General features: G+C 40.7%; 1 protein-coding gene and 1 long non-coding RNA gene across 12 annotated transcripts; both read right to left on the reverse strand.

The window, feature by feature from the left end:
• Positions 1-742: 742 nt before the first annotated feature.
• Positions 743-6751, reverse strand: if6 (Eukaryotic translation initiation factor 6). 8 transcript variants are annotated; one of them, XM_021567428.3, is made up of 7 exons: positions 6624-6751; positions 6085-6222; positions 5215-5300; positions 3301-3476; positions 2738-2914; positions 2324-2505; positions 743-1080 (listed from the first exon to the last, which is right to left on the reverse strand). In XM_021567428.3, exons 2-7 carry the CDS (start codon positions 6189-6191, stop codon positions 1071-1073), a joined length of 738 nt encoding a protein of 245 aa, XP_021423103.1. In that variant the 5' UTR covers positions 6192-6222; positions 6624-6751; the 3' UTR covers positions 743-1070.
• Positions 6752-13262: 6511 nt separating this feature from the next.
• Positions 13263-17236, reverse strand: LOC118940420 (uncharacterized). 4 transcript variants are annotated; one of them, XR_016487847.1, is made up of 6 exons: positions 17173-17222; positions 15972-16039; positions 15125-15156; positions 13661-13759; positions 13516-13596; positions 13263-13301 (listed from the first exon to the last, which is right to left on the reverse strand). It is a non-coding gene; the product is annotated as an uncharacterized LOC118940420 (long non-coding RNA). The 4 variants fall into 4 exon arrangements; XR_016487850.1 differs by having other exon boundaries at positions 15953-16039; XR_016487848.1 differs by lacking the exon at positions 17173-17222 and adding an exon at positions 16317-16400.
• Positions 17237-19999: the final 2763 nt, after the last annotated feature.

Below are 19999 nucleotides of genomic sequence, written 5' to 3' on the forward strand. Positions count from 1 at the left end.
TTGTAAGACCTTTTTACTCACAGTTGTGTTATTGCCTAAAACAAGTGATCTTGAGTGTTCCCCAATATTGATACAGCTTACGAACGTTACATTTAATTCAATTGCACTGTTGGCAAACTACCATAGGCTAATCAAGCAATGGCTGTTTAGGTTCTTCCCTCTATTGTAAAAGTACTGTTATAATCAAAAATAATTGTGATGAAGGCTTATTCAGTAGTGTGTCACCTTTTGAATCACAACAGTCTGGGGTAGCTGACTGGTTCCATGGGCAAGGTGAACATCCATAACAGCAGCCAGCATCACATCCGGCCATGATTGGGAGTCCCATAGGGTGGCGCAAATAAGACTTGCCTAGTTAAATTGTAATAGAAGGCTAGTATTTAGTAGTGGAAACAAGCAAAGCATAAATTTATGTAAGACTAAGTTCTGAATTTAACAATGACTGCCTCCATATGCCTTTGGTAAATTTACTTTTGAAATAAGGGCTTTGACGCACTACTACATACCTAACATGTTTTGACTTTACACAATAGATAACTTGAAGTTTATTAAAATGTTAATTGTTTGAAACTGTGGGTAAAATCATCAATTGTGTATAAATTCAAGCAGCATCCCTACAAATAAACCTTTTGCCAATAAAGATTACTTGAGCCATGAATGCAATTTGGTTTACAGGTGTCACGTAAATACAAAGTAGGTACGAACAATTTGATGATTAGAAACAGATTGTGATAAATGCAACGTGTTAAAGGGTAATCCATTTATTGTACATTCCAAAAATCCCCACATCAACAGTTTGCCATGCGTGGCTTTACTGTAATGTACATATCCCGCTTCACATATGGAACATTAAAACTAACATTGTCACTGTTTACAGTAAACTCATGATTTAATATTGCCAGAACATAAGTAGATTTAAGGAATTATGAAGTCTAGCATTGATATTCCATACAAAATTCCAATAAACATTGAAGGTTTAACCATATCGGGAGAAATGTCCAGCTTCTTGCATTCTGCAGCAGTTTTTCCCCCCTAGAGGTACCTCAAACCTTTCAAGGTAGAATGGCATCTTATGCGAGGCTGGAAAATAAAATGAAATATTATAAAATGGGCCCACAGTATTGTATGTCAAAGGCTCTAGTAAAATCTCCATGAACATCTTAATGCGTTGAAAAACAATGTCCTAACTATAAATACAGTAATGTTGAGCAAAATGGCTTCAGACTTTTCTGCGCATTCAAAAAATAACCATACAAATAAAGGGTTTACAAAGGTGATTTGCTATGTCATTGGCCGTAACTTCTGTAGGACAGGGGTTCCCAAACTTTAGGCTCAAGACCATGTGAAAAAAGTGATGTAATAAACTGCCAATGTTTACTCAATTTGGGTCTATTAGTCTTTCATAAAATCACTCACAGTATTTCATAGGGTTGGGCAGTTTCCAGATTTTCATACCATCCTCCCATTTACGGGATTCCCAGTTTAGTATACAAGGGGGCGCCAAAATGTGAAGACCATTGGGCACTTTACCAGAATGCTAATAAAATTAGGACTAGTAAAAGCAAATTTCCAGTGAGGCTGCTAGCTAAATATACTAATGAGCACAAATGAAAATAAATGAATTGCTAAGATATACAACTGAGCTGGATTGCCTATGTAGGAGCGCTACCAAATGTAACTTTTGTTGAGTTTAGATCATCTACAAGCGAATGTGAACGGGAGACATTGTTCATTTGCACAAAGTTGACGTGCTTGTCTGCTCTGAAGCAGCATGTGTACAACGCTCGGGCAACGGGCCTGTATGCTCGGAGAGGAGGAAGGAGCAGACGGCAGAGAATGGAGAAAAAAGGCAAAGAAATCAAGAGTGGCAGCTGTGTAGAACTCCTTCAAAGGGCCTTGACTTCTCAAACACTGCACAAAGCTTACAATATGATACCCCATCCCCTTATTCATCCAGTTACTAGCAAGTCAAGACTAATTTTGTGCTTCTCCACTTTGATGAGAATTGACAAACAGAAATTCTATCAGCAGCCAGTGCTATGACTGATGTAGCTTTTTTCTCAGAGGTAAAATTTAAGATTAACTTAAGCAAAACATTAGGAAATGTAGCTGGCTACATTTGTTTCTATTGATAAACAAATGGCCATGCATTGTTTTTGCAAAAAACACCTTGCAAGCTCATCTACTGTGGCTGCCAGCCAATAGCTTTCCACTTCTGTCATCTGATAACTTATTCTCCCGGTAAACAAAATAATAATTTAAGGTACCTCCTGGACAGAGCCTATAATAACCGAGTTTCATGTTGTCAGAAGTGATCACTCACCTGTCAATTAGAGAGTCTCTCATTGTGGTAGCGATGGCGCTAGGCTGAGACTCGCTCAGTCTGAACACACTCTCGATGACAGACAGCTCTGTGCTGGTGGTGTCCAGCCCAGTGAAGGCACACCAGTCGTTTACCACCATCCCCGCAGCGATGACCTCGCTACCACGGTTCACCGTTCCTGCCTGTGGAGTACGGAGAGGGAGAGTTAGGCACTAATCACCAACTTGATGCAATGTGCCGTGCCGCCCTCCCCCCCCCCCCGTGCACTTCAGTAGATCTGAGAATAACCAATCAGGGGGCAAGGTAGCTGTATTACTACATTGCTTATATGTATCAGATGTATTTAGATCTACTTAAATATTATGGGACAGGGACTAAGTAGAAATGAGCTTAAGTAGCACCATGAACACTAACCACCAGAGGCACTTGGAGAAGGGAGGAGAGCTCATCCTGGTCTTCTATGGAGGTCTTGGGGTGTACCAGTCCCCCCTGATTGCTGAAGGCACAGTAGCTCCCCACTAGAACTTGCTCTGCTACTGTCTGACGAAACACCTCTACCTTCAGACTGTCTGCCAGGATCTCCTCTGTCTCCTAAACCAAGATGGGAAATGTGTTAACATCCCCTACGTCAGACAATGTCCTAGGGATGGGCATTTGAAATCATTTCAGTTTGAGTAATCATGAAAATGATTATGGACTCTAATGTTAAGGTTTTAAATGTGGCTGGATAAGGCAAAGTTTGCAGTATTCTCCAATGAATGGTTGTTCTGATAAAACTCAATGTAACATTTACAATACAATTTTTTTTGTATAAATTTAACCTGCTAAATATTTGCTTTTGAAAGTGGAGTGCTCATCAAATACAAACAAGGGAAATATACCTTAATTCATCAGAAGTTACATAGCAGCTAGTCAGACTAGTTATCCACTCAACTTTTACTAGTCCAAGACAATATTTAGACATCGTTGCCCCTCACCCTGTCCAGATCAGGATGCACCAGAGCCACATAGTCATTACAGGCAATGACATTCCCCAGTGCTGAGAGTCTCTCCTCTACCCTCTGGATCTTTACTGCGCCTGGGAGACAATTCCTAATGTGCTGCAGCTCTTGGTCCGTGGTGTTGTTGGGCACCAGGAGCCCATGACGATTCCCTGGTGAGCAAAGTTACAAGGTAAAAGTAGTCGTTAATTTATCACAAGTCATTTACCTAAATCATTTATAAAATATCAAGTACAGTATTAATCTATTAAATAAAGCATAATTAACTCTGACGCATACGATCACATATGTGATCATTGTTAAGTGGTCCGGTCCCTGCAGCGTACCATCGCAAATATGTGATTGGAACGTATGAAGCAACATTCGCATCTGAAAAGCATCTGAACAATGTTCTGAGGTCCTCAACAACTTTATTCCTCAATTTCACCTTATTGTAAAAAATGTGAAATTCATCATCCACTCATCACATGGAACCACACACTCTAGGAGCTCAGATGCAATAACTTAACCTAATAACCAAAGTTGAGTCAGACAAGCTATATGAAGACCGCTTGTCTGTCGAAACATTGGTTATTAAATTATTACATCTGAGCACCTAGAGTGTGAGGCTCTTAATTTTTTTAATCACCCCACAGATCATCACCCCAAATACAAGCCTACTGCCGAGCCGTAGCACGAATGATAAAACAGGGATGAAATCATTTCAGGAGGGTTTAAGTACATGGAGGAAGGTATCGTGGGGATGATGCAGGAAATAACTACGATGGGGGGATTTAACAAAAAATGTGGGTCAAAGAAGTTTATACGCTAAAGAAAAGAGGGGTCTGAGCTGGCAACCCTGAGATACCATAGTTGCAATCTGATGTTGCGTTCAAAACTGGGAACTCAAACCGAGCTCCAACTGGGGAAAAAAACGATTTGAGCGGTTATCCAACTCAGGCCTCTTTCTGACCTGAAAATCACTGACATGATTGCACCTCGTATTTTTCAGTTCCCAGTTGTCTTGAACGCACCATAAGTCAGTCAAGTGAACTATCCCTTAAGCTCATTTGGTCTGACAGATGCTTACGTGACAACCAGAACGCATTGTATGATGTCAAACATGGCACCACACAGCTTAGTTTGTCATAGTCAGTACAGCCTTCTAAAAAGTATCACACACATGTGTCTATTACAATCTATACAAGAATTGGAATGCATGATGATTGCATGAAATGCTTGTGCATTTCGCTACACTCGCATTAACATCTGCTAACCATGTGTATGTGACAAATGAAATTTGATTTGATTTGATCCATACATATGGTATAAGACAGTAGATAAGACAACACGATATACTGAAAATAAGGCATCTTGATAGGAACACAAGCATAACCATAAGTTATTTGTAAAGAAAACCATGCAGCAGGGGGAAAAGTTTGGAAGGCCTGTTCTGACTAGAGATGTGCAATGTCTTCATACTTGATCCAGGGAAACACTGGGTAAGTGCATGGGCTCTTGTCAAAGAGAGAATTAGTCTCAAACAAATTGTCCGCAACAGTGAAATGGGCTACTTCTTATGTGAATTAATGAGGAAGAACACCTCAACTCAAACCGTTAAAATATTTGAAATTGAAACTGCCTGCTAATTATCTATAGGCTGTGTGCCTTGTTTTGAGGGCAGCACAGGTTAACCGTCCTACTGCGTAACAATCACATTTTGGAACAGTTGAGTGCATTGTCATCACAAGCAGAAAAAAACCTCACGCTTGTGCGACCGTTCCAGATATTTGGAACTCACATGTGAATTAAGTATTCCATTCTCCTGTTGAACTGATGACGTTTCTTTGTGCACTTGCAGAGGATAGCTGTTTGACGTACAACGTTGATCTATTACAGAGCCATACTCACCCACACACATTCTTCCAATTATCCGACATCCTGCTATTGAGGCATGTACAACTGGGATGGTTTCGGACAACTCGCCTTCGAAGACACTAATCATAAATTGCATGTTAACATGACAACACCGCAGATTTTTTTAAATAACAAACACTCCCCAGAGCAGGCTGACATTACTGTATGTAAGCTTTCAATACAACTTTACTTGTCCATTAATGAAAATTACTCATATGCTCTGTTTTCAGGCCCCAATTAGACAGACAGTTAGAAGAATACTGGGTTAGCCACAGTGCAGCTATTTATGGGGTTTAAGTGCCTTACTCAAGGGCACAATGGTAGACAATAGCGCCTTCAAAAAATCGTTTCCCGTCAAAAGCATGTGCATAATCCGGAATGCTTTCCCAGTCAGTAGAGGTTAAATGTGTGAACCACTAAAATGAACAAACATTGAAATACAACTTTTCCAGAACTCAACGATCTCCATACTGCATCACCATCTCGGATCACGCGGTAATCCCGCTTGGCAACTACCACCGAGTACCTACTAGGGAGTGAGCTTTGGAAAATGTAGATATAAACGTTTATTTGTAGTGGTTCACATTTTACAACCCGTACTGGGAGGTAAAAGCTTTCCGGATTCGGTGACAGGAAGCTTTTTTCGGAAACACTTATTCATTACATCTTGTAACTGAAACTGTTTAAGAACCAAACCGAGAGGGGCCTATCTGAATCGGTCCAATACAAAACTAGTTTTCGTTGCAAAAACGTTAAAGGCCTGGTAACGGGGTACTGGAATATAGCGTTCCGCGACGGGATACCAACGTAGCTAACGTTCATGGTCAACCGCACGTAGATGCACGTCTCGATAAGAGATCTTACCTGTAGAAGTTCTCTGACCCGCCAATTGCAACTAGGCAGTATGTGTTTGTTAATTTGGCGAAGCAGCCTATTTCGTTGTTCTTCTCGAAAGATGCCCTGACAGCCATGTTGAAGTTTTACAGTTGAGGCAGTACGTTTCTTAAACAAAATACAATGGATGTGAAGATTACGCACTTAACAAGTTACTACTAGTCAAGCCTAGCTATTAGTACTAGCCAAGCGAGCTAGGCATCAGTTAGCCCAGACTGACAAATCTTATAAAATGATGGCTATATCACTACAATGGCACATACAAACATGACAACTACCATGTTTCCTTGCAATATATTACGAAGCGATACATTAGTTTAGCTAGCTAGCCGAGTGGCTAGCTGGAAGTTGCCTCAAATTGAGTAACGTTTGCTAACCAACGTTTTAAGAAAATCCAGTATCACTGGCTAGTACCAATACAAACTATAGCTATATACCTACGTTTAAATAGTCACCAGATCTTTTCGACATATCGGATAACGTAAATAACAAGAACTTTACCTACTTACGTGTGACCACTCCGCAAGCGTGGATCCCTTCCTTTCCCCACACGTGTTCACTTAAACGTCTACGTTTATGTCTTCTTCTATGGCGGTCTGCAAACAAACGTTTAAAGTGCATGCCGCCACCTACTGTCCTGGAATGTACGTTCAATCATGATCAGCCAATTTCTGTACTTTCATGAAAATAAAATTCAAAACCAAATAAATCCCAAACTTTTCCTGGCAAGACTTTCTCAAACTTCTGCATCACTGATAAGCTTTCACTTCTTTAACCCTCTTTACTACTGATCAACCTTTTGGCCTCATTCACTCACTCTCCCTCCAATCACATTTTCTGTAATATCAACTGTGGACATTGATACTGGGACCCCAGTGATGACTCCCCTCAATCTAGCATAAGCACCGGGGACATGGCTTTTAATATTCTTCCCATTAAGCTTTTCCATTTTTAGAAATCTTATCTTGCTGAGCCTGGCTACCACACAATATTAACAATCTACCATTTCCAATGAACCGAGCTCATTTCACTTCACCTACCTCTTTCTCTACTGCATTAGTTAGTCGGATAGGGTGTGGTCTCATCCAACACTATCACCACTTTCCACTCCAAATACTCTTGCTTCCTACTTTGACTTTCTTTACTAGACACTTTCTGTATCATGATCTCTCTTCTTCCTATGTCTTTCCACTACCGAACATTCCGGTCCTTGACCCTCAATTCTATCATTTTGTAATTTTCAAAACATTGTTGCATTTTCCAACATTGTTGCCATTTGTACCTCTGATTTACCTACCCCTTTACCTTTACCGAGCAATGAAGAGTAAATGACTGATTTAGATTTTTTAAATATATTATATGGTAATTATAGGTGTTCTGTCCGGTGTAGGCTATACATCCGGTGTACTATACATTTTATCCATCATGGTGCATCTAGACAAACAGTTTTTTTTATACATCAATAGCTAGGTTTCCATCCAGTTGGCGACAGACTTTCATACAAATATTTTTTTTAAATCAAATTTTCCCACCACAGATGTGTTTCCATCAAATTAACTTGTTTCAGATAAATCAAATAAAATGTTATTGGTTGCATACACATATTTAGCAGATGTTATTGCGGGTGTAGCAAAATGCTAATTTATATGTTATGTATCACTAGATTTGGTTTATTACAAGATTAAGGGTGTACTGTGCAACTTTCATAAGGTATGGATGCCTTATATGGAATACAGTACAACTAAAGAAAGGAGTGTATTGAAAACATGCCCACATCAGGGGAGATACCCATTTAGGCAATCCCTGGCTGCTCAGTCCTGGCCCTGGCGGACTTCTCTCCTGTGGGTTGTCACTCTGGCCTTGGCCTAACACACCCGAAACCAATAATAAATGCTTCATTAAGATCCTAAAGCTGAGTGGGGTGTGTTGGGTTGGGGTGCTGCAGGGTGGTGGACACCTAGAGACAGTACGGGGCGACCCAGCTGTATTGTGTGCAAGTTAAAACAGCTCTACAGTATTATTAGTCCTATGAGATTAATTATATGGAGGATTTGCTGTTTCTGTGTGTTAATGTATATTTGAGGTGTAAGTCAATCAAATCAATCAAATTTATTCATAAAGCCCTTTTTACATCAGCCGATGTCACAAAGTGCTGTACAGAAACCCAGCCTAAAAGCCCAAACGGCAAGCAATGCAGATATAGAAGCACGGTGGCTAGGAAAAACTCCCTAGAAAGGCCAGAACCTAGGAAGAAACCTAGAGAGGAACCTGGCTCGGAGGTGTGGTCAGTCCTCTTCTGGCTGTGCCGGGTGGAGACTATAACAAAACATGGGACCAAGATGTTCAAACGTTCATAGGTAACCTGCAGGGTCAGATAATAATAATCACAGTGGTTGTAGAGGGTGCAGCAGGTCAGCACCTTAGGAGTAAATGTCAGTTGGCTTTTCATAGCCGATCATTCAGCGTTAGAGACAGCAGGTGCGGCAGAGAGGGTCCAAAACAGCAGGACTGGGACAAGGTAGCACATCCGGTGAACAGGTCAGTGGGATTTTGTTTTTGTTTCCAAACCTTTCCCTTGGGAATGACTTTTTTAAAGGTGTGAACTGAGAAGGAAATTGTGTTGGGTGAGTTGAGTTATTGACATGACTGGTGGGGGTTGGGAGGGCAGGCAGGCAGTTCAGGCTGGCTGAAATTTGATTTAGAGGATGTCTTAATAAAGACAATCAAAAGTCTATGTATACTTCTTAATTTCTCAAAGGAAAAACATCAACCAATTTCTAAAGACTGTTGACATCCAGTGGAAGTGATAGGAACTGTAAGCAACTGCCTTAGAATTCTAGATTCCCATTGAAACCCCATTGAAAAGAGAGTGACCTCAAAAGAAAGAAAATCCTGGTTGGTTTGTCCTCGGGGTTTCGCCTGCCAAATAAGTTCTGTTATACTCACAGACATCATTCAAACAGTTTTATAAACTTCAGTGTTTTCTATCCAAATCTACCAATAATATGCATATCCTGTCCTATCCTATCCATTTTCCCTGTTGGTAATGCTGGTGTGATTAACACTGAGGCTCAGGGGAAGTGAGATGGGTCTCATTAGGTTCTCTGAAAGTCAAAGTGAAGCAGCTATGGCTAACTGTGCCCCTCCAGTGAGTGCTTAGGGCTGAAACAAAGAGATGTTAGTGGAACATGTGAGTGTGCTGAAGTTGTGGTCGATATTCACTTGTCCCTGGTGGTGGCTGCTCCAAGTCTCACATTGTTGCTTACATATCAGATGGAGCTTGTTGCTTGTGACCATGGGCCTAGTGAAGGAAGTCAGGCTCTTTGTTTAGAATCAGAGGGGTTACAGGTTGTCCCTTGGTTTGTTCAAGTCAGAGACTTTTGGCAGGAACAAATTACCTGAGTGTAGAATTTGATGGTTTTGGTTTTTCAGAATGGCTTTATCTCAGAGTTGAGTGTTTCTGTAGTCAGGTTGTGTAACTGCAGCGCTAGTGTTTATTAGTGATTGGAAACCAAGGCTTTCTGAGGGCTTCAGTGCTGTCACCAAATTCTGCCAAAAACGGTTCATTACTCAGAGCTTCATTATCTGCTGGTAAGCAATAATTGATCAGATATACATTTTTTTCTCTCCACTTTTTCAGCAAAACTCCATGGCGCAGCAGTAAGTTGTTGGCTTTAGTAGCCTATAATCAGTTGGAATACCAGGTTTGCATCTTACATCATTCTTCCCTTTAAGTTGACTATTTAAAAAAAAAAAAATGGAATATATGGCATTATTTAGAAAGTGGTTTCATGTCAAGCTAAAGTGTACTGTTAGCTAGTGTTAGCTGGCTGGCTCCCTAGCTAACGTTAGGTGGCGTGACGTGATGTGTGCGATCTTACATGTTGTTTACCTTGCTAGGTTAATTGTTTATCTAGGTAGCCTAGCTACATGTCTAGTGTACAACACCTGTTGAATATGGCCGGTGTCAGTAAAAGTCTGCAAAAAAGCATAATGAAACTGTTGCCAGCAGAGCTGTTTTCATGTTATCCAGAGGTAAACAAATCATCGGCCAGAGAGTCAAGTGTGTGCTCTGAATGCAAGGAGATGGGTGGGGCTAAAGCTTAAGAGGGTGTGAACAATGTTGAACGGGTGTAGACAAAGAAGTGCTCTCTCACCGAAACACTAAATTGCCATTTTCTCAAAAGTGATTTTACAAGTTTATCAACTTTCAAAGCAGAATAATGTTCCCATTGTACCTCAAATGCAGTGTATGATATAGCTCTGAGTCTCTACTTTTATCCAATGTAAAAAACTGAAATTCTAATTTCGCTACGTAAGACCGAATCCATGTGGTGAGTCACATATTTGTAAGTACGGTGTCCAGTAGAGGTCGGTGTTTGAAAGCAGCTTGGAATCGAAGAAACCACCATAACCAGTGGGATCTCGCACGATTTGAAAAAGCACATGATCAAACAAAGCTTCGGACATCATTGGGGACTCCTGAGTGGCGCAGTGGTCTAAGGCACTGTATCGCAGTGCTAGAGGCGTCACTACAGACACCCTTGTTCGAATCCAGGCTGTATCACAACCGGGCGTGATTGGGAGTCCCATAGGGCGGCTCACAATTGGCCCAGCGTTGTCCGGGTTTGGCCGATGTAGGCCGTCATTGTAAATAAGAATATGTTCTTAATTGACTTGCCTAGGTAAACAAAGGTTACATTTAAAAATATATATAAAATAAAGACATACTTCTGATAAAGTGATACACGCATCGCCACACTACTTCAATGTTTTGATGCATGCCTTGGAGCTCCAGTATCAAAAGTAACATCACTAGTGCTTATAGTGTCCATATTTTGTCTCTTCAGATAATTAAGGACGTTTTATGGAAAAGAAATAGGGGGGAAAAATATAAAAGTTAGGAAAATTCAAGAAAGTAGATAGAGGTGAATATGGGTTTTTGATGTTCGTGTTAAGATACTATCCAGGATACACTTCCACACTCTATCCCCAGATGGCAGCAACTGGATCTAGGTGCTGAGCTTAGCCTTTATAAGCACATCAGCTGCAGCCAATTAGGGTGATCATCAGTCCCAGCTGGAATAGCTGTTGGTTTTGTTTGGGCATGCCCTTGTCAACATATTTATGTTTCGTCATCATCTGAACAAATAATAGTCCGCTTGGACTGGCTTACCAAGAGATCAACAAGGAGCTGGCCCTGGACATAAGGTAAGGTGGCTGTTTCCTGGGTACATACAGTGCATTCAGAAAGGATTCAGACCCCTTGACGTTTTACCACATTGTTACGTTAGCCTTATTCTTCTAAAATGTATTAAATAAGTCTTCAATCTACACATAGCGAAAACGGGTTTAGACATTTTTGCAAATTCTATAAAAAATAAAGGGCATACTTTATTTACATAAGTATTCAGACCCTTTGCTATGAGACTTGAAATTGAGCTCTGGTGCATCCTGTTTCCAATGATCCTCCTTGATGTTCCTACAACTTGATTGGAGTCCAACGAAGACAACGCAGGAGTGGCATCGAGACAAGTCTCAATGTCCTTGAGTGGCCCAGCCAGAGCCCGGAATGGAACCCATCTCTGGAGAGAACTGAAAATAGATGTCCAGCAATGCTCCCCATACAACCTGACAAAGCATTCACAAGAAGACTCGATGCTATAATCGCTGCCAAAAGTGCTTCAAACAAAGTACTGAGTAAAAGGTCGGAATTATTATGTAAATGTAATAGTTTTTTAAAAATAAATTTGCAAAGAATTTGAACCCTTTTTTTCCTGTGCCATTATGGGGTATTGTGTGTAGATTGAGGGGGGTGGGAGGGAGAAACAATTTAATATTTTTTTTAATAAGGCTGTAACAAAATGTGGGAAAATTCAAGGGGTCTGAATACTTTCCGAAGGCACTTTAAATTATCAGTATTTTATTTGGACGGGCAAGGAGGTACAGTAGGGCGGGCCAGGCCCCCTAAGGCCTGCCAATAACGGCCCTGCCCGTAGGGATATATCATAGGGAGTGAGCGACTCATCACTGGTTCATACACACAGGATAGAGCCTAGTTAATACAACACTACAGAGATAGAAATGGCGTCTTTTTGTAGGCTCTAACTCCACTCTATGGGGAAATTAATGGCGTTTTTGTATAAATGCAGAAAATAAGTTTGGTGGTAAACACAGGCTTAGGAAATCTTATGTTTTGTTATGATAATCTTTCAGCCAACATCACTGTGAATATTGAAGCATTTATGTAATCATAAGACGCACAAAGGCTTCAATTCATAAAGGTGACTGACTATCTCATAGAACAAAACGTATAAGATCTCCTAAACCTGTGTTGACCTCAGACCTTATTTTTGGCATTTACCCCAAAACCCTATTCTTTCCCCACAGGAATGGCTGAACAAACCAGAGGTAACTCATTTCCATTTTTTAGGACTACAAGCTGGTGAGTTCAACACCATGCTTAAGTGCCCGTGGGAAGATTCATTAAGTTGTAATGATTTCAATGATAGATACAACTTCAGTTTCACAGACAACATTGTTAATAAATGTAGTGTATAACAAGCGGTATTGTGTTATAGGTTTGATTATGATAATGCCCTCTCTTACCTATCCAGCTTGAGTCTGGGTCCGCTCCTGATTTCTGGGCCACAGAAGCAACCTGGGTTGGTATTGCCTGAGAGGGTACAGTCTGCCCTTGGATCTTCCTCAAGGTCAAATCTGTTTCTTCATTAGACAGTTGATTCATCAGTGAGAGCAGCTCCTTGGTCCCCTCATGCTGAGGAAAAGAAACACTGAACACATCCTTCCGTGTCCTACACAGGACTCATAACAAGGCAGTTATTGTAGGGGTGCGCCTCAACAGTCTCCAGTGGCTTCCTCCATCTTCTCCTTTCTTTAATTTGCACTGATCTGAACAGCAGATAGGTGAAAGCATTATGGTATTTGTTTTCACCTGTCCATTCAGATCAGTATGAGCAGAGAACAGAATAGTGACAGTGAGCCACCTCAGACTATTGAGATGCACCCAAAACCTTGGGTAAGGTGCCACACTGTACCTTGATTTTGAGCTTGGCTCTGTTGATGTCATTGCAGGAGCGGAGACACTCCCCCACCACCATGCCCCTCACACACTATGCTGCTGTCTAGGAGGCTCTGCATCCCTCCCAGCATGAACTGCAGCAGCTCTGACAGGAGAAAGGACACGAGGGTTGTGATTATTAAGCACCAAACAGAAGAAAACTGACTTCAAGGTGGGACTACATGGACACTTCCTATAACAAAACGCTCAGTGTTCATAGGCTTTTTTTTGGGGGGGGGGGGGGGATTTTTATGAATACAACCCAGAGGCGGACAGGTCAAAGTAGAGTGAACAGCTCTCATCGTGTGACAATACTGTACCTGAGCGTAGCGCTGCATCACTCAGCCACACACACCGCAGCAGAGCATGGCGGCCCAGGCCTGGCACAGCGACAGCAGCACCTAGACACACGCATAAATAAATGCACATATCATCACAACACTAAAGACTTTGTTGTACACTCACCTGTATAAGTAGTGGACTCTCCCTGTCTGAGCCAGGTAGCCCAGAATAATCCTCAAAACATGAGTCTGGGAATGAAGTTGAAGACTTCAAACACTAACCCTGCAGAAAGAGACAATTATGTAACTCTCTGATGAATGGAAGTGTTGCAGTTGACAATCAATGCAGGACAACACACGTTGAACACAGCCTTAATGACCACTGTGTCCCTGAACAAGCCTTCCCCAGGGCATGGGTCACAAATGTCAGGGAGCAGTCTTTTCCATCAGGTAACAGTGACTGAGTGACACAATACATGTTTGAAGACTAGTTAAAGTTAACCATAAATAGACCTGTAATCAGAATGTACTATACTGCATTCAATAATTTATATATTCTGCATGGATGTAAACCTCAGCCTGACAGGTTCTCTCCAGCGCTGTCAAGAATGTTTATAAAATACAATTAAGTACTTTCTCCCCAACAATCAAACAAGTATAATGGCAACGTTTAGAGCTTGTCAGTGAAATATACAGTGCCTTCAGAAAGTATTCAGACCCCTTGACTTTTTCCAAATTTGTTAAGTTTAGGCCTTATTCTTATCCCCCCCCCCCCCATCAACCCCATATTGACTGAGCAAAAACTGGTTTTTATCAAATGTCTGCTAATTCATTACAAATAAACTGAAATATCACACTACACAAGTATTCAGACACTATGGGTTTCCTTGTCACCTCCCTGACCAAGACCCTTCTCCCCCGATTTATCAGTTTGGCTGGGCGGCTAGCTCTAGGAACAGTCTTGATGGTTCCAAACTTCTTCCATTTAAATATGATGGAGCCCACTGTTCTTTGGGACCTTCAATGCTGCATACATTTTTTTGGTGCCCTTCCCCAGATCAGTGCCTCGAAACAATCCTCTCTTGGTGCTCTACAGACAATTCCTTCGACCTCATGGCTTGGTTTTTGCTCTGACATGCACTGTCAACTGTGGGACCTTTATATAGACAGGTGTGTACCTTTCCAAATCATGTCTAATCAAATGAATTTACCCCAGGTGGTCTCCAGTCAAGTTGTAGAAACATCAAGTATGATCAATCAAACAGGATGCACCGGAGCTCAATTTCGAGTGTCGAGGGTCTGAATACTTATGCAAGTAAGGTATGTTTTATTTTTAATAAATTTTAAACATTTATAAAAACCTGTTTGCGCTTTGTCATTATTGGGTATTGTATGTAGATTGCTGAGGAAATGTTTTATTTAATGAATTTTAGAATAGAGCTGTAATGTAACAAAGTGGAAAAAGGTCTGAATGCTTTCTGAAGGCACTGTAACCAAATGGAATAATTCCCCCCTGTATGAACACTTATCGTTCTTTTCTTATCTACATAAATATCGGATCATCCTGAAAGGGAAAGACCCCCGCCAAAAATATAGCTTTTTGGAATTCAAAAAAAGCTATGCAAAACCCAATTGTGAAATGACATACCTTGTTTAACAGTTCACCAACACCATGCTGATCTGTGGGGGGAGAAAAAATGGACAAAAGCATGGCAATATATAAAAACTGTTCTGTTGACATTATCCTACCATGAAAGTTAAGTTATGCCACTGGTATGACTATCACTTGCTAGTTATTACGGCTGTCACTCAGCAATAACAAAACTCTGGTAAGAACGCACAGCTCTAGTTTAACTTGGTCACTGAGGGTGCTCAGACACATGTACACAGAGGGGGTGAAAGATTAAACAATGTGGACCCAGTTAATCATTTCGCTTGCTTAAAACATGTTTGACTGACAATCTAATACAAATGGTGCAGTAATCAAATGTATCATTTCAGAAAAGTGCGTGACAACAGTAGGTACATTTAGCTAGCCAACCACATTCCTCTTCAGCGCCATATTAAGCCCTTCTTATTTGGCTGGACACATGCAATTTAACACATTTTTTTCTGTTAACTAGTTAATTGCATCCGCTGTGTATCCCCGTTTCATAATATTACCACATGTCCCAGCTGCTTGCCGCAGTTTGAAGTAATCACGAAAAAAAATAGGCCTTATGTTAGGGCATTTTCTTATGTCGAGCTAGCTAGCTTCTTAGCTTTGACAGGGCACGTAATTGCTCGGACAAATGTCACCCTCCTTTCCCACGACGATTTAACCCCCCCAGGCAAAAAAGTAGGTATCATACAGTGTAACATTCATGAGTACAAATACAAAATATCACGACTCTAAGTGCATGTTAATTGATAAAAAGACGCCCTCACTTCTACATGTGAACAAAATGTAGTTTATGCTCTTAAATTATTAACTCACGATGACCAGCTCCAGTTACCTCAAATCGCTCTTAATTTAGGTTATGGGCGATAACGTTCATTGATTTTGTTGCCATGACACCCATACCTACGAAACACAAAGAGGATCAAATGAAAAAAGTAGTTTTCCTGCTGGTAGACAGAGATCCTTAGCGGAATGAGAATGTGTTTCTCAGCTGGCAGATTTGGAATCATATGCAGGCGATGCGATTCAAGAGCAATAAATGGATTCACATTAAACACATTAAAACAATAGTAATGAAATGCATTAAATTATTTCAATGTTTTTTATTCCCTATTTTTAAAATGTCATTCATGCTGCAGTAGACACATTTTCATGGTGCAGTGGATGGTGCAATATTTACCTGATATGAGAAGCTGACACCCTAAGCAGGTCAGTGAATCCAAATGGTAGTTTGGAAAAAATACCGAATTCCAAATGTTATAAATTCAGTTATGCACCCAACAGGCCGTTTTCAGTAATATTCTGCCTATGTCTGACATCTGACAAGTTAAATGTCAACAAAAAATATAGATATTGTGGATATTTCCATGAAGTCCCCTTAATTTAATCAATATAGGCTATGCAATATATGGTTATTTTCGTGTATCTCTTGTTTTCAATACAGCAAGCTAGAGGTCAGGCTGATCTTTGGCTAAGTTTGGACTAAAAGTGATGGACTAAACACATGGGATGTCTATTTTTGGGGGCGAAATAGTATGGAACGCCGATTGGGTCTTTACGTGTCAAAGATTCACGTCAAATAACACTATTTGGTGCGTCAAATAAGTATTACATTTGACACGTCAAATAATACAATTCTATTAAAGAATTGTATTGTATTGCATTTGCACGTACAAGCCAAGCGCCACCATTACGATCACTGTCAAAGCTGTACAATACGGCATTATTTGTTTGACCGAATGGGAAAATGTTTGTCAGCATTTTCAATTAGATCAGGATCAAAAATGTTTGCAAATATCTTCGATACCCCAGAAGTTGCTAATAACATATCTCTAGCTAGCTTTAGCTTGGTACATTGCTAGCACCAATGCAACCCGCCTGAAAACAATGACCAGTAAAAATGACAGTCATTTTCAATATTCTTAACAATGATTGATTCCTCAATGTGAGTAAGTATTAACTAGATAGCCACTTGCTTGTTCTCCTGTTGAAATTACTAGCTAGCCAGCTACTTAACCCTGTTACTCAAAACTAACCTTATAAGCAGCCAGCTAGCTTCATCTGGCTAGTATGGCTTGACCGGAACAGGTTATGTGCTGTGAAACTAGCCACAATAGCAGAAATTGCGTGTTGCCTTCAAAATAAGTCACTCTTTGAAATTGATACAGAAGGTTACAATTGGTGGAATCATGCCATATTTAGACTAGATAATGTTAAACAAGGTTAGAGTATTGGAATGTGGAGCATTGAAATGGGGTATCAGTCTACTCGGTAATACCCACAGAACACAACTGTGTAGAGTTTACGCAAATATTAGCTCTTATTTTCAAGCATTTTGCTACACCGGCAATAACATCTGCTAAATATGTGTATGTGACCATTACAATTTGATTATTGTGGGACTTTGACTGTGGGAAATCACTTCCCTAAAGTCAGCCTATTGTGCGTATTGACATTCACATTCCACTGTACAGCCTTACCTAAGGATTGGGGATCAATTAAAATGGGGTATCAGTCTACTCAGTACCCAAGTGCTTTTTTTCCCCAAAGTCCTCAGAGTTATCAGGCTGTATTGTTTTCCCTCTGGAATAGTGTTCAATACATATATAGTAGGTTGACTGGAACAATAAATGTGACTCAATTCAGCGTTTTTAGAGTCCCGTAATAAGAGCTACGACGCTACTATTCTCTGGGTGTCACTGCGTAGATTGATACCACTTGTCATTGATCCACAATCCATAGGTAAGGCTGTACAGTGAAATAAGTATGCCCCACAACGCAATTCTAAAGTCTAATAAATCCAGTGTGTTTTCAGATTTTTTTTTAAATAAATGATTGTATTTTGTTGACTTTATAAGAACATTCCATCCTCGTTTAGCATGATCTATTCCATTCTGTCATGATTCAACTATTTGTATTCATTTGCATCACTTTCATTGAGAGACGTTTACTTTGAAGGCGAACAGCAAATTCCACTTGTCTAAGCCTTTATTCACATAGGTGGATCCGACCACCATTAATCAAATAAGAACTGTCTTATAAATTAGTGGTATTTTAGATGACACCTAGCTAGCTAATTATAGCTACGGAAACAGATCGTCGTTTTTGGGGAAGAACATTGTCTTCACCCATCAGCTAGCTAGCGTTTTTATGACCAGCACTGTCCAGAGCTTGGGGAAGTGTGTCTGCGCTCGTGCGGCAGGTGCGTGAGACAACTTCATCAGCGTCATAGCATAGGTAACAGCGAATCGTTAGTGGCAAAGACAGACCTGATACCGCCCAAAATTCAACGTTCATGGATGTAACGTGGTGAGTGGGCTTCATCAAAAACTGCATCGCCGTCGATCACATGGTTTTTGTGAAGTTCATGCATCCGATATGCAGGCGCAAGTCAGACAGTTGTATCCTCATAATGCACATACTTGGAAAGGCAGACAAAATGTATCACCTCGAACGTACCCATTTCCATTCAATAAACCCGCATAGCAACTGCGATTTCAGAGCCAATCACTTTGGGGCTCCGTGTGACGTCTTGTTTGTTGACACGTGAATTAGCTAGCCACCTGTGAAACGTCATTGCAGCAGGGAAACATCACTCCTTGGAATGTCAACCAGCATTTTCTGCCTAGAAACACAACTAACGGGAACATGGACACATAGTATCTCGTGGGGGTCGCTTGCATAGGGTAAAACTTTTTTGTATAGGCATCTAGTGTACACCTTTATCATGTAGCATAGTGTTCATGAAGCATACTCCTGAATGCATAGATCTGCTCGCTTTCAACCTTAAAGACTATTTGCTACTGTGCTGTAAGGTTAGCTATGATATTTCTCGCAAGTTAGGTTACTCTAAATGGCTTTCAAGTTGGCTATAGTGCAGCCACAAATGTTCAACTATAAACACATTGATTTCACCAGCTTCCTTATAATGAGCATAATATACAGTCTAGGGAAAGGTCTTCTTTAGCCTTATGTTTTGATTAGTTGTGAGGGTGAGTTGCTTTGAGGAGAAATTTGGTCCACCAATTGTCTTTCACAAGAGGGCAGCATAGAGAGCAGCAGGAGTTGTCAAAAGCCACAGATTGCATTCTATATAGCAACATGCAGTGACTTATTCTGAAGCTGCATGACTTTGTTAGGATATTTTATCTGAATAATTTGCTGTAGACCTAAGTGTTCTCGAAAGAGGTTTAGAACTCTTGGCATAGGACCTACCTAGACTGACAGATTTAAGGTTGTGGGGTCAAGTCCCACGCGGACTGCAGTCAGATCTGTAGTTGAATTGTTGTCAGTCAGTGTCAGTGGGATGTGGCCACTCCAATCTTTAGGGATTTCATATCCCGACGCAAGAGGGTATAGGTATAAATGTCGATGTAGCATCGTAGTAACATCTGACTCTATCAAAATGTTGGATCCCTTTGGGTTGGACTGACAAACAACTGCACGCTAAAAAAAAAATGTATGTCCAGTCACAAACTCTGACGTGACTGGCTGAGTTTGAATCTCCTGTCTGCCTCAAGACTTGTAGCTCGCAGAGGTAAAGCTTAGGCATTCACTCGAGGAGCTAATGCACGTCTTCAGGTCTCAGGCAAGGTTACTCATTATCAAAGCATGGTTCCTAATGTCTTAAGCTCAATTTAAACCTGGTTTTAACATGTTTCCTTTGTCCTGATTTTGTCCCCATTCTGATTGTGCCCACATTTTCAGACATGCATCTACACATAAAATAGGTTGCTTATTCGTCCACTGTGTCTGGATTGTGACCAGTTTTCCTGGTACCTCCCTGTATGCAAATTATGAGGTTCTTTAAAACGTATATTCATTTACTTACTTTAAGCGACATATTGCATCAATAAGTCAATA

This window comes from Oncorhynchus mykiss, chromosome 17, assembly GCF_057628025.1.
Source record: "Oncorhynchus mykiss isolate SJ-2025 chromosome 17, ASM5762802v1, whole genome shotgun sequence".
NCBI lineage: Eukaryota > Metazoa > Chordata > Actinopteri > Salmoniformes > Salmonidae > Oncorhynchus > Oncorhynchus mykiss.